This window comes from Puma concolor, chromosome C2, assembly GCF_028749965.1.
Source record: "Puma concolor isolate L17-30 chromosome C2, mPumCon1.1.hap2, whole genome shotgun sequence".
In the NCBI taxonomy this organism is placed as follows: Eukaryota; Metazoa; Chordata; class Mammalia; order Carnivora; family Felidae; genus Puma; species Puma concolor.
The window spans coordinates 51,012,536-51,025,703 of record NC_141675.1 but is presented as its reverse complement, the minus strand read 5'-3'; the positions used below and the strand labels follow the sequence as shown (position 1 = coordinate 51,025,703).

Genomic DNA, 13,168 nt, shown 5'->3' with positions numbered 1-13,168 from the left:
TTAGATTTTAGAAGGGTCATACAGAATTTTCTAAACACATTTTGATTATTTGATCCCAATTAAGGAAAACCAGAGACATTTTGTGGTCATCTTACCTTCCTTAAATGGAGGAACAACCCCACTGATTTAAACGGACTGTATAGCACTGTTTGAGTGTTGAATATATTCATTAAACAAAACTTTTTAAATGTGTATTTTTGAGAGAGAGAGCTAGAGACAGAGCATGAGTGGGGGAGGGGCACAGAGAGAGAATGAGACACAGAATCGGAAGCAGGCTCCAGGCTCTGAGCTGTCAGCACAGAACCCTACACGGGACTCAAACTCGTGAACCGTGAAAGCATGACCTGAGCCAAAGTTGGAGGCTTAACCAACTGAGCCACCCAGGCGTCCCAAGTATTGAATATATCCTTTTTCAGTCATTTTCAGACCTCGTATAATAAAAATTCCTCTTTAGAGATTAGTATTCCAGGCTCTAATGATTTTCTTTATATCCAAACACTTACTAAAATAGGTTGGTAGCAAAAGGCAGAGTTGGGTTTTAGAATTTATAATTACAAAGGATCCAATATTGGGGCGCCTGGGTGGTTCAGTCGTTAAGTGTCCAACTTCGGCTCAGGTCATGATCTCGCGGTTCGCGAGTTCGAGCCCCATGTCGGGCTCTGTGCTGACAGCTCAGAGTCTGGAGCCTGCTTCAGACTCTGTGTCTCCTTCTCTCTCTCTGCCCCTCCCCTGCTCACGTTCTGTCTCTCTCAAAAACAAACATTAAAAAAATTTAAAAAACAAAAAACAAAGGATCCAATCTTTATAAACTTTGCATATAATAAAAAAACCCTTCCTGTCTATAGGATTGTGTGACATTGGAATATTTCAAGGAGCTTGCAGCTTCTCCTTGGAAATCTTAACCACAGTATAAATTAAGTTGGCTGAGGGGGCCCTGAGTGGCTCAGTCGGTTGACCATCTGACTCTTGGTTTTGTCTCAGGTCATGATCTCATGGTTTTTGAGTTTGAGCCCTGCTTCAGGCTCTGGGTGGACAGCCTCTGATAGTGCAAAGCCTGCTTGGGAGTCTCCCTGACTCTCCCCTGTGCATGAGACATGTGTGCATGCTTTCTCAAAATAAATAAACTTAAAAAAATTTTTTTAATTAAGTTGGCTGAAAGCTAAGGTGCTTGACAGCTGACAAGATTTCTATATTCCTCTTCATATTATTTCCTTCACACCTGTTGATGGGGAACAACCTGCCCATATTTCTCACTACAGCTGTTTGCTGATATATAGCTGTTTCCCTTTTCCTCAAGTATTTACCTGCAAAATAAAATATTCACTCTTCTCTTGTCACTTACAGTTGACTCCTAGCTAATAGAGTTTCTGCTGATTCCTAGAGCACCAAAGTTTAAGTAGCAGGTTCTGGTTGGGTCTGTTCATTTAGTGAATCACACATTCATTCAACCAATCAACCAGCATTTACAGATCATCCACTATGTGCTGAATTCGGTCACCTTAAATGGAACCAAAACAACAACAAAAAGTTTTAAAGAATTACCAGAACTTTTATTTTTGCTTAGTTTTATTAAAAAAATAAATATGTCATAAAGCTTTATTTTCCTTTAAGGAGAAAAAAAGGAACAAGTTTCATAAAATCAAATAAGCAATGGTAAGGTGTCTTAACTTGAAAAAGATTGGGAATCACTGGTTTACAAGTTATAATTGAATGAAAGAACAACTGTAACAGCCAGTTGGCTGTTTCATGCCAATGGCAGCAAACAACAAGATCAACTAGGGCAAAATAAATAATTGTGTGGAAGCCCTGATAAGTGCTTAAACAGACCGATTCACTGAGACATCAGTATAGATATATCTTGTTTTAAACAGCACAGGAGTTCCTGAAAAGTTTTGTGTAAATGAAATAACCACAAACATACTAGGAGAGCTTGGTATCTGAAAGAATTCCATGGTGAATTCTTTTGTGAACAACCACTTCCACCAATCCAGGTATTTGCTTTGCTAAAGGCAAAGTATACCTGGCTGCTAACTCTCTGAAGTGAGGCATTAGCATACACGCCTAACATCGCTCCAGCTGGGCCAGTGGCACAATTTCCCAGTTTGTGTTTCTATTAAGTAGTGTAAAGTACAGAGTCAGCCAGGGAACCCAGCTGCATCTGGCAGAGCAGGCACAGGGGTGGGATAACCACCTTTAACATCATTTCCAAGCCAATAAATACTTTTGAGAGTCTACTTTGTGCAAAGCACAGTCATAAACCTTATCAATTCAGTTATAGATGTAACTTCCTTTCTCTAAAACCTTCAGTCAGGGCCTAGGTCTGGAACTCTAAAATAAAGTAATACTATTAATCCTCAGGACTGGCTTTAACCAAACTAGCTGCCCAACTCCTGCAGATTGGGGTAGATGATAATGGAAGAGACTGAGCTTTCTAAGGCTGAAGTTTAACAACACAATAATCATGTTTTATGTAACCAGTTAGTGAAAAATTTTGCTGGTGACAAAAATTTTTCAAATGGTTTCTTTTTTTCACTTGATGGCAAACTCTGGAGAACAATTAAAGTCGTCGCTCTCTGGCCGGGTGATACATTTCAGTTCTGCTGATAGAAAATAAAAATTTCTTTCCACCCACCAGAATTTCGTGAACTTATCCTACACCACAAGTGATGCTTTGGACAGGGAAGAAGTATGGTAGTACCAGCTCCAGTCAGTTCTATCATTATAAATAAATAGAATCCTCTCCTTGCTCACAGCCTCCATTTCATTTGGCCAAACTTCTACCAGGCTTAAGTCACATTTAATTAGTTAGGCTGTTCAGTTTCTTTCTTTTTTGTTTTTTTTTTAAATTGCTCCTAATACCATTGCTGCCTATATGTACAAGTGTGAATAAAAAGAGAATGCAATCTTTAGTCTTTTCCACACTGAGTACACTAACAACAATTAGTAAATAATTAAAGAATAAGTGGTCATTTTAAAACTTGTGTTTTTCTTTAAAAAATTTTCACTTTCTAGCACTTAAAAAAAGGGGTCTTAAAAGTGCCCTATTAATGTCCAATGCTGTTCCCACTCTGTCCTACCCATCCAAAACCTGCTACAAACGCTGGATTGAGTTCATATCAAATAACTTAGCCGTACCAAGATTTTTCAAATGGAAACAGTGTTACTGACTTCTTCATATTGGATAACAAAATAAGGGTAACTCTGATCATCATTAAAAATGACAAAAATCTGAGGCTCAAAGAAATTATCCACACAAGAGTCATACAGGTCGCTGGTGACACTGCCAGGATTGACAGGAGGGGGCCGTCTCATGCCATGACTGCCCATCGTGTATCTGCCAGTTAGCACTTTGGCCAGAAACATGAAATGGACTCCTTTGGACGACTTCTTAGAAAAGTTATGAGAGTAGCTTGCCTTCTTTGCAAAGTAACTGCCTTGTCCAAACATTGTAGCATGCTTTCCACAGACTCGAGGGTCAAAGTTGTGCTTGCAGATTCCATCTACCACATCCTGGGATGTTCCATGAAATAAATGTCTCTCATTTATTATTCTGTCACGGCCAAACATTTTCCTGTTCATATATTCCTTTTTCCTAATGCAAACAGTGGGCAGGGGATTCAGAAAAAGGAAGGTACGTATCAATTTAATAGGCAAGACATAGTCATAAACTTCTCTTTATGGTTTCAATGGGGAGGAAGTGTTAAAGTAGTTTTCAAGGGCACAATGTCATCAACGATCATATTAAAAGTGTACACTTATCTTTTCCACTGCAGACAAGAAAAGCCCTTTCATTTTTTTCCCCAACACCTGTTCACTTGCTTTCTCTTCCATTTCAAATCTAGCTCACAGACTTACCTTCTCAGGATGGCTTCTTTGTCTAATTCCACTAACCTGAGGGTCTCTTAATTCTGAGATTCCTCAAATCTGCATGTATTCTTTTTGTACCACATTTGTTATTTGAGAGGCAGCACAGTCAAGTGATTAAGAGCAAAGCCTCTGGTGTTAGACTGCCAGGGTTCAAACTCTAGCACATATCTTATTAGCTGTGTAACATGTGGGAAGTTACTGAACTTTTATATGACTCAGTTTCCTCTCTGTAAAATGTACACTGCAACAATCCTACTTATAGGTCTGTTTGAGGAGTATATGCGAGTTAATATATGAAAAAATACGAACATATTAGGTTTTGTGAAAGTCTTTACTATTATGTTCTGCATTTGTCATTAGCTACATTAAGAAAAGTTCTCTTGAACTTTTCATACTGCTGACTCACCTTTTATATTTCTCCCAAAGAAACTGGTTTTGGACTCTCAATATTTGCAAAATTCTATATTTAAACTCAGGCACAGTCTTATGAAAAAGATTATAAATGATTCGATAACTTTTGTCCTCTGCAGAAACAGGCACTTGGATGAAGTCCTGAGATGGATGCATATAAACCCAAGTTTCAGGGTAAAAGTTTGCTGAGGTGACCCCATCTGGGCAGATAATCTGTGACGAGGAGGTTGCTTCAAGAGGTGGAGGAGCCTGTGTGGGAACACCACCAAGTGTCCTAGAAGGGAGAGGAAGGAATGTCAATGTAAAACATTCAGAGAGAAGCACATCTCACATTACAGTGCTCTATAGCAATATCTAATATTATAATTTGTATAGCTTAAATGCTTATTCAAAAAACAATATAGAAAATGCTATGTATTAAAGAAAAAAAACTTAGAGTAACACTGCCTGTATACAGATCACCTATTATTAGCTTCTTCCTGGTCTCCTCCTGGTGGAGGAAACTCTGGAATGTACTGCTACAAGGCAAGCAAGCAAGAGCCAATTTATAAATATCTTTACTTTCTGAATCTTGGACTCCTCTTTTGCCTATACAGTTAAAGAAACTGTTTCAAGGGAACAACAATTTATATGCATTGTTCAAACTTTGGTGTACTAAGCAAAAAATTTGCCATTACTAAAGGCTATGTAGGTGGGGGGAGCAGAATAATGGGGAGACAAAGTAAGGCAGGCAGGGGAAGATGACATAAGATATTAAAAATAAAAAAGCTTATACTTTTTGTGTAGAAACAAACAAAAATCAATGGAGTAGGCACTGAAAGCTGACATTTGGCTTTTGCTTCATTTTTCAATATCACATAACAAGAAAACCATCAACTCTATTCAAATTTTATAGCTTTAGGTGTGCTTAAGATTGAGCTAATTAACTTTAAGCTCTAGACACCAAAATGCATATTCTTGAACCTTTAACAATTCAGGTCTTTACATTTTGAAAGATGTGCTTAGATAAGTAGCAGCTTGATGGTTACTTATTCCTGCCCAATTAAATGCTTAAATTTAAGTTATATTTTTTTGGCCATTTTCAAAACAGAGGAAAAGGGAAGAATCAGAGGGATAGGAAATCCTGGCCCTGAGACCCAGATTCAGGGTCAGGGTATTGTAACACTCATCAGCACAGAGTGGTCACAAGGAAGCAGTGAGTGTGCCAAATGGATTAAGAAACTAAAATTTTCAAAAGAGCTTTGTGACACAGAGGTTACAACTCTGAATGAACATGCAAATAGTCTCCAAGAGCATATATTACCATCACCCTCCTCATAATCACAGCCACCTTACAGTAATAAGCACTTCCTATGGACAGGCTTTTTACACACAGTATCACTACCCTGCAAGATGGCTTGGTTATCCATACTTTTCAAATAAAGATCCTGCTAGCCTAATAGCAAAGAACAGAGACAGGATTTGAATCCAGGCCTATCTATCATAGTTTATAGATGCAGCATTCTCTACTTCTATAAACTTCACAATTCATATACATACATATATAGATATATAGACATAGATATAGATATATAGATACATAGATATAGATGTAATTTCTCCCCTAAGGCTTGAAAGTGATGGATGTATACCATGGTTGCAACTCAGGTTTGCCTGACTCCCACTCCCACCACCACCACCACCACACCACACAGGTTTTTGACTTTTAAGAGATGGCTTGTTAAAAAGCTAAAAGCTACAGAAGCACGACTGCCTCCTCTAACACCCATCCCCTTCAAGTCACTGTACCTACAACTTATTATGCCTGACAGTCCCTGTGAGACACAGAGAAGTTCTGGATAGAGCCAGGGCTTACAGAATCCCTAGGTGCTTTTAAGTTCGGGGGTCAACTTGAAGGGGCACTGGTTGTTCCAATCTTCATGGCAGAGGCACAATAGTTCTTGTCCTCTGGAGCATTTTCATAAATCCCTGACAGATTCCTCCAGAGCCTTCATTCACTGGCACATTCTTCTGAAGAGAGGCCCCACTGCTTTAATCAGATTCTGAAAGGTCTGTAACTCCTTAAAAAGCCATCACTACTCTGGAGAAATGGCAGGAAACATAGAGTATAAGCTCCTTATTTTTAGCTGTTCCCTCTATTCCTGCTCTACAAAGAGAGTAAGTTCCAGCCTACCAGGTTTTCCAGTATTATTAGGGATTGAAGTTACCAAAAGAGGTTTCTGAGTTGAGGAAGGAAGGGAAGATTCTCCCAAACCACTCTGCCCAAAATAGGTTTTAGGCTGCTGTCACAGCTGTACTGAAAACCTGGCACTGACCATAGAAGACTCACATACTTAAAGATGAGCCTGTGTAAATAAATCCTAGCCATCCTAAAACATTAAATTAGATTTTATCATCCATTCCTACCTACAGATGCTTACTTTTAACAAGCCAACATCCCAATTAGGTTGAAACATAAAAATGCAGATAGACAGTTGTCTGATGGACTTCTATACTCCAGTTGCTATGGGTTAGAAATACATATTCCAAGCACAGTTACAAACGTGGCTTTATTTTCTAGGGATGTCGAGTTCATATTTAGCTCACCAGTATTCCGATGACATACTGCGTGCTTCACAGTGCTGTACCAGGCAAAGTCAAAGGGTATAGAATTTATACTTCAGGACCTCTGAAGAATGGATTTTCAGAATCCAAGGTCATCTTTTACACTCTCTTTCACTCCCCTTGCCACTTCAAAAGATGTTTCCTAACCCGCTTTTAATGATGATGTAAAAATTAATTTATTTTATCCTTTTTGAGGAGTCGTCAAAGAAACTCTATCAGGCTTTCCCATGACCATGCGGTGACTGCACCGGATAGATGTCTTTTCAGCTGAAATGAACTCCTAAACCTCTAAATCTGAGATTTGTTTGCTTATGCTGCCTCGCTCAAGTATTCCAATAATATTAAAAGAATAAGCTCCTTCTTATCAGCCTCATTAAAAAGCAGCAAGCACAAGGAAAAAAAAATATGTTCTTTGTAACTATGAGGTGATGGATGTTAACTAAACCTGCAATATATATTTTTGCAATATATATGTATGTTAAGTCATTATGCTATATACCTTAAACTTAAAAGGACAGAGGTGTATGCCAGTTACAGCTCAATAAAACTGAAGGGAATAAAAAGCACCACCAGGGAAATTCTCATTTATAAAGAGCCAAATTTGCAGGAAATTCATAGATTAAGTCTTCTCTCCCCACCTCTCTTATTCTGGCATTCCCAATTCTTAGGCATCTCTGATTCACTGAGAACTGTAGCCTTTTTGACACCTATGTTTTAATTTAACTGTCTGTATTTTACTTAAAAACAAAACTTTCTTCCTGGCTAATAAGATTAAAATTGTGGTCTCTCTGACATCTATTTTTGCAGTCTGCCTTTTTAAAAATTTTTTTATTTTAGAGAGAGAGAGAGTGTGGGGGGAGCATGGCAGAGGGAGAGAGAGAGAATCACAAGCAGTTTTCACACACAGCACAGAGCCGGGCATGGGGCTGATTCCAAGGATCCTGGGATTGTGACCTGAGCCAAAAATCGAGAGTCGGAAGCTCAACTTACTGAACCACCCATGCATCCCTGCAGTCTGCTTTTTGAAACTAATCGGCCTCTATTTTCTTCCCACTAGGCCGGTCTAAGTGCCCCACAGCTCCAGACTCTAGGGCAGATAGGAACTGAAGGGCTGCATTTACCGATTCCACTCTGATGAACTTGCTGCTGCTTTGCTCTTTTCTCACTCAAGTGTCTACATAATCTCTTTGATTTGCTAAGCTCTTACTTTATACCTGATTATCACTGTTCCAGACAAGAAGACTAAAATAGGAAATTTTAAAAAGGAAAAAGAAGAAAAAATAGAGTGAATTTCTTTGTTCTCTTATTAAGCCTATGTTATAAATAGTAAGGTGCCAAATTTGTGACGTTTATAGTTCATACTTTTACAAAGTAAGCCTAAGTTTAAAAAGAAAGGGGGAGGGGTTATTCTACAATTACTTGTTTTAGGATTGAAACAAATCATGTTCAAATCATGTTCTGTAAACCGCCCCCCCACAATGCAGTACTCGGGTGAGCATTCTTACTCTCGCTCAGAAGCTACATCTTGCTTGATTGGCTCAGCATGCCAAGCTGCTGGTCCCACTAATGAGTTCTACCGTCTCACTAGGAGGACAATATGTTCCTAACTACCGGACGCTGACACTATCTCCAGCTGTGCTAGTGAAATCACAGAAATGGCATTTTTATTAGATTCTTAAAAAAAAAAAAAAAAAAAAAAAAAAAGAAACCTACAAGGTAAAATAATTCACACTTGGACTAGAAAGAAAGCACACATTTACCCCAAGCCAATATGCATTTCTAAAATCAGCATTACTAAAAATTGCTTTTGGATACTGAGCATTTCAGGGATTTTTATTCATTTGTATTTTTTTTTTTTTTTTGCATTTTGTTTTTAATGTTCCCTTTGCAATCTCATAATTAGAATCATTAAGATTCTGTCATAATCTGGGAAAAACCGTTTGAGACTGAAATTAAAAAAAAAAAAACTAGTAAGAATATAAAAACAGCATCTCTAAGATTGGTAGAAGAGAAAAACCAGTATTACGCTAGGCTTCCCCAGTCCATAAAACCAAGTAAACCTAGTATCATTTTAAAAATCGGGTTCTAAATATGGTATATCTGACGAGAGTACATAACGATTTCCCTAGAGTTACTAACTTTCAAAGATGGCTATGCTATTGGTAACATGCTCCACCTTTTTGGCATCTATGGAGATGTGCCAGTGGGCTATGTAGAGGTGGGGAAAAAGAAATGGCACTTGGGAAAATGGAAGAAGAGCTCACCTATAATTCAGAAGGATGAGTTCAGTCTCAACCTAGAAATAGGACAGGTAATTTTAGTGAGTGTTACAGGAAGGTGGGCCCTACCTAGCACATGAGAATGCAATTTATTTGAAAAGGATTCTTCCCAAAAAAATTCACTCAAGGAAGAATGGGAGAAAGCAACCTTGGAGGACTCTCCCTACTTGTCCTGGCAGTTTACCTGGACTAGGAAGTAGTCCCATTACATGGAAAGACATCATCAGGAAACTCAGTCTTCACAAATGCAAACTGCCTCATTCCAGATATAATTACTTTTAATTGTGTAAAAATGTTACTTCTATTTGCTTTTCAGTTCAAAAAACCAATTGGATAATCACTCTTTTAGTGAGGTTAATTGTAGCTTATCTGAATGCTACTCTTTAAAGACTTAAACCCATTGAATAACTCAAAATTTCACATTCTCGAAGTAATAACCACATTAGTCTCTTAAAATATTTTACTCTTTGGCATTCAGTTGTACATTTACATAAAATAAGAGTAAAGATTAGGCATTCCACTGGACACTTACTGTAAATATGGAAGCAGTATAAAACAGGAGCGGAAGAGGGGTCTCCTTTTTATTTCTCTCCTGAAGAATGAGTTGTGGAGGATGTAGTGGTTGTTCCACATCATAAATCTGACCTCTTTCAGACCCCTAGAGTTGGCTTCTTCAATCAATCGGATAACAGACTGGAGCAGAAAACAGAAGGTAAAGAAAAAAAAAGTTAGAAAAAAGCAATCACTATGAAATATGAAAAATGTTACCAGAAAGGCAAAAATAACTAACCTTGCTGTTAACATCAGTAAAGTTTCAATAAAGTGCAGGCAGTCAAATTAATTCCTTTTACACACAGGATTTTTGGGGAGGGAATAGGAGGCAAAGATGCAGAATAGAAAGACGCTCTCTCTTCAGAAGATCACAGTCCAACATAGGAAACATTGAGGCCCAGGGAACTACTCTATTCTAGTTTGAGGCCTTAACAATGTCCTAGAGATTTTTTTGTTTATATTTCTTACGGGAATTTTCAGAAGAGGATTAAAGATGATAGTGTATACAGTTCAAATAAACTAGTTAAGTTCTAAACCCAAGAAATCTTTCAGAGGAAAAACACAGGGACAGCCCAAGTATTCTGAGAATTTTACATTTTAAAGAGCTTCTTATTCTCCATGGAAGGTATCAGATACTAGTGACTACTTAAGAGAGTCTCAGAAATTTTAATTCCATTGTGTATTATTAAGCAATTAACATATTAGGTAGTTTTCTTTTGTTATTGCCTTAAAAAATAAAACCTAAGGGTAAAGAAATCAGTTCTCCCTTTTTGTAATGCTGGAAATGAATTTAATCAAATTAAATAAGTCAGATCTTTGGAATGTGAAATTAATCTCTAAAGCCCATTTCATCATTTTTAAAACTGACTCAGAATTCTCATTCAGAGGCAAAGTAAAGCCACCATCATTTTGAAAACCTTACTTTGTGATTGATGAGCTATTCTTACCATCTCAGACTAAGGATGCATATGCCAGAATTTTAAATGACTGATTTGCCTGACCACAGCTAAATAAACATTGTCAAGTATTTCTTACAGGGGCTTAAGAGTGCTGGTTTCCCGTCAGACTTCCGAAATGCTAAGTGTAACACATGATCCAATGACCACGAGCCCAGGAGCTAGAAATAGCCAGACTTACACCAGTGCTCATCTCATTAAAATTATTCCAAAGAGGCACTGAGTTTGAGTACTTACCAATATAACTACTTGGTCTCTATAGTATAAGATATTGGGGAAAACATTTTACCTCTTTGATAATAGTGGTTTGTATTTACATATTCCAGAAGATTAATGGAAAGAAATACATTTTCAGAAAAGCAAGACAGAATAATGTTACTTGTATCAATAACACTCAATTTTACATCAATAAGCTCTTTGATTTGTTGTTCTGTCTAGTCACTGTTGTAAAGGAAGAAAGAAAGGACACTGAAAGGCAAAAAAATTTTTAATGTACTTTTTGGAAAAAGAACCTATAAATACCTCAGGATACTCTCTCCATCCAAAGTGGTCCCTACAGAAGAACTTCCAGACTGTGTGATAAATGGAGTTTACATTGCTAGAGGGTGGTGTGGACAGCCTTCGTAGTTGGTCAAAGTCAGTTGTTTCATACACATTCATGGCATTCAAATCTGCCCAAAATTCTTGTCCTCTAAAAAGAACCCCCCCCAAAAAGAACTGTTAATACATTGGCAAAATAGAAATGTCTAAACATCTCATCAAACATTAAAAATATGTAGTAGAGCATGTTGTAGAATTTTCAAAACTTGTCTTATTTGGAGTAAAAGGACATTACTGGTTTCCTCATTTTCTACATGCTTTCTCTTAACAAGACCAAAAGTTCCAGGCCATGGAGTTATGGTAGGACTGCTGCTATCCCACAGTCACTGACCTAAACCAATCAACATAATCCCACCCTCCCTACAGTGGGATGAACTAAACCCTGGTCTCAGACAATCAGGGGGTCAGTTTTAAGATGAAGCTGACATAAAAAGCCGGAAGTGAAACAAAAGAAACTTCTGTTGAAGACTGCCCTTTTTTCAGAGGCATCAGTTTACCTAAGCCAATACAGGAATATATAATATTGCCTGATGAAAGACAGGAAAGGGGTACCTGGGTGGCTCAGTTGATTAAGCATCCAGCTCTTGACTTTGGCTCAAGTCATGATCTCAGTTTGGGCTGACAGCACAGAGCCTGCTTTAGATTCTCTCTCTCTCATTCTCTCTCTCTCTCTCTCTCCCTCTCCCTCTCTGCCCCTACCCCACTTGCTCTCTCTTTCTCAAAATAAATAAAACTTAAAAAAAAAAAAAAAAGACAGGAAAAAAAGGAAAAAATAAAAAGACCCCAGATGAGACCAGCATTGCTATTCTACCCAATATCAATACTATCTTTTATCCTGAAGGGAAAAAAGAAAAGTTGGTATAACATGAAGAGAAAAACAGTTTGGATTACTATGAAGTTTAGTTATAAGAATATTTTTGTCATTTTGTTATCTGGTCTGCTGCTGCTGAATCAGCACTTGATAAATATCTCAGTACTACTGTCAGGAGAAAATCTCACTGTATGAATCAAGATCATTTAAGAATTATAACGGATGGTCCCATTAAAACACGTGTCCTTTTTTAATGAAACTTCCTCCAGTGTTTGAAGCATCTGAACAATTATTTTAAGGAACCAGAAAAATATTCATTGTATTGTTCTCTCTTTTTGTATGTTTCAAATTGTTCCTAAGAAAACATGAAAAATAAAATATATCCTAAAGTAACATCATAGGTATCAGCAGAGTGACCAAGTTTCTAAACACATTCCTTCATTTTTCTACCCTTTCCACAACAGATTTCTAAATGGATGCCTCTAACTCACAGGATACTCCAGATCCAGTAGCACTCACAATGACTAGTTCATGTGAAATCCAGGTGTCTGAACAAACATTCCCATTAATTAACTAATTTCCTTGCCATAAATTAAGATTTTGAAAACTATTAATTTTGACCTATGGGTTTTGTTGATTAGTACAACACTTTCCAAATTCTGCTCTTGGAACACTTGCTTCAAGGACTGTGAATGAGTATTCCCCGTAAAAAGCATTCTGTGGTCAAATGTTGGGAAAAAAACTCGGTTACACAAGGCTAAACAATTTACTTACTACAGCCATTCCTCAGTCCCTTTTGTATGCTAAGGTAAATACTCAAGTACCATGATGAGGGCTATAAAGTATCCTTCCAAACCTATGACAGTGCTCTAGCTTTTTTTTCATTTTTTTTTTCATTTTCATTTTTTATTAATACCTAATAACATATCTCGATAACACCCCTGGCAAACGTCAGGGCAAGAAAATCTATTTCCCACCCTTCATCCTAGTGTTCATAATTTTTGAAACAGGTTCTATTTGAAAACAAAACAAAACAAAAACTAAGTAAGTCATCTATCCAACTAATGGTGCCACGAAGCACATAACTT

General features: G+C 37.5%; 1 protein-coding gene across 1 annotated transcript in view; it reads right to left on the bottom strand.

Annotated features, from left to right (window-relative positions):
- Positions 1-1,528: 1,528 nt before the first annotated feature.
- Positions 1,529-13,168, bottom strand: part of TIPARP (TCDD inducible poly(ADP-ribose) polymerase) — a 30,040-nt gene continuing 18,400 nt past the window's right edge. Inside the window, exons 3-6 of the mRNA XM_025912981.2 lie at positions 11,192-11,360; positions 9,694-9,854; positions 4,274-4,552; positions 1,529-3,592 (exon numbers count right to left, since the gene is read on the bottom strand). Coding sequence (XP_025768766.1) covers positions 3,145-3,592; positions 4,274-4,552; positions 9,694-9,854; positions 11,192-11,360 — 1,057 coding nt within the window. The 3' untranslated portion in view covers positions 1,529-3,144. The remainder of the gene's footprint in view (positions 3,593-4,273; positions 4,553-9,693; positions 9,855-11,191; positions 11,361-13,168) is intronic.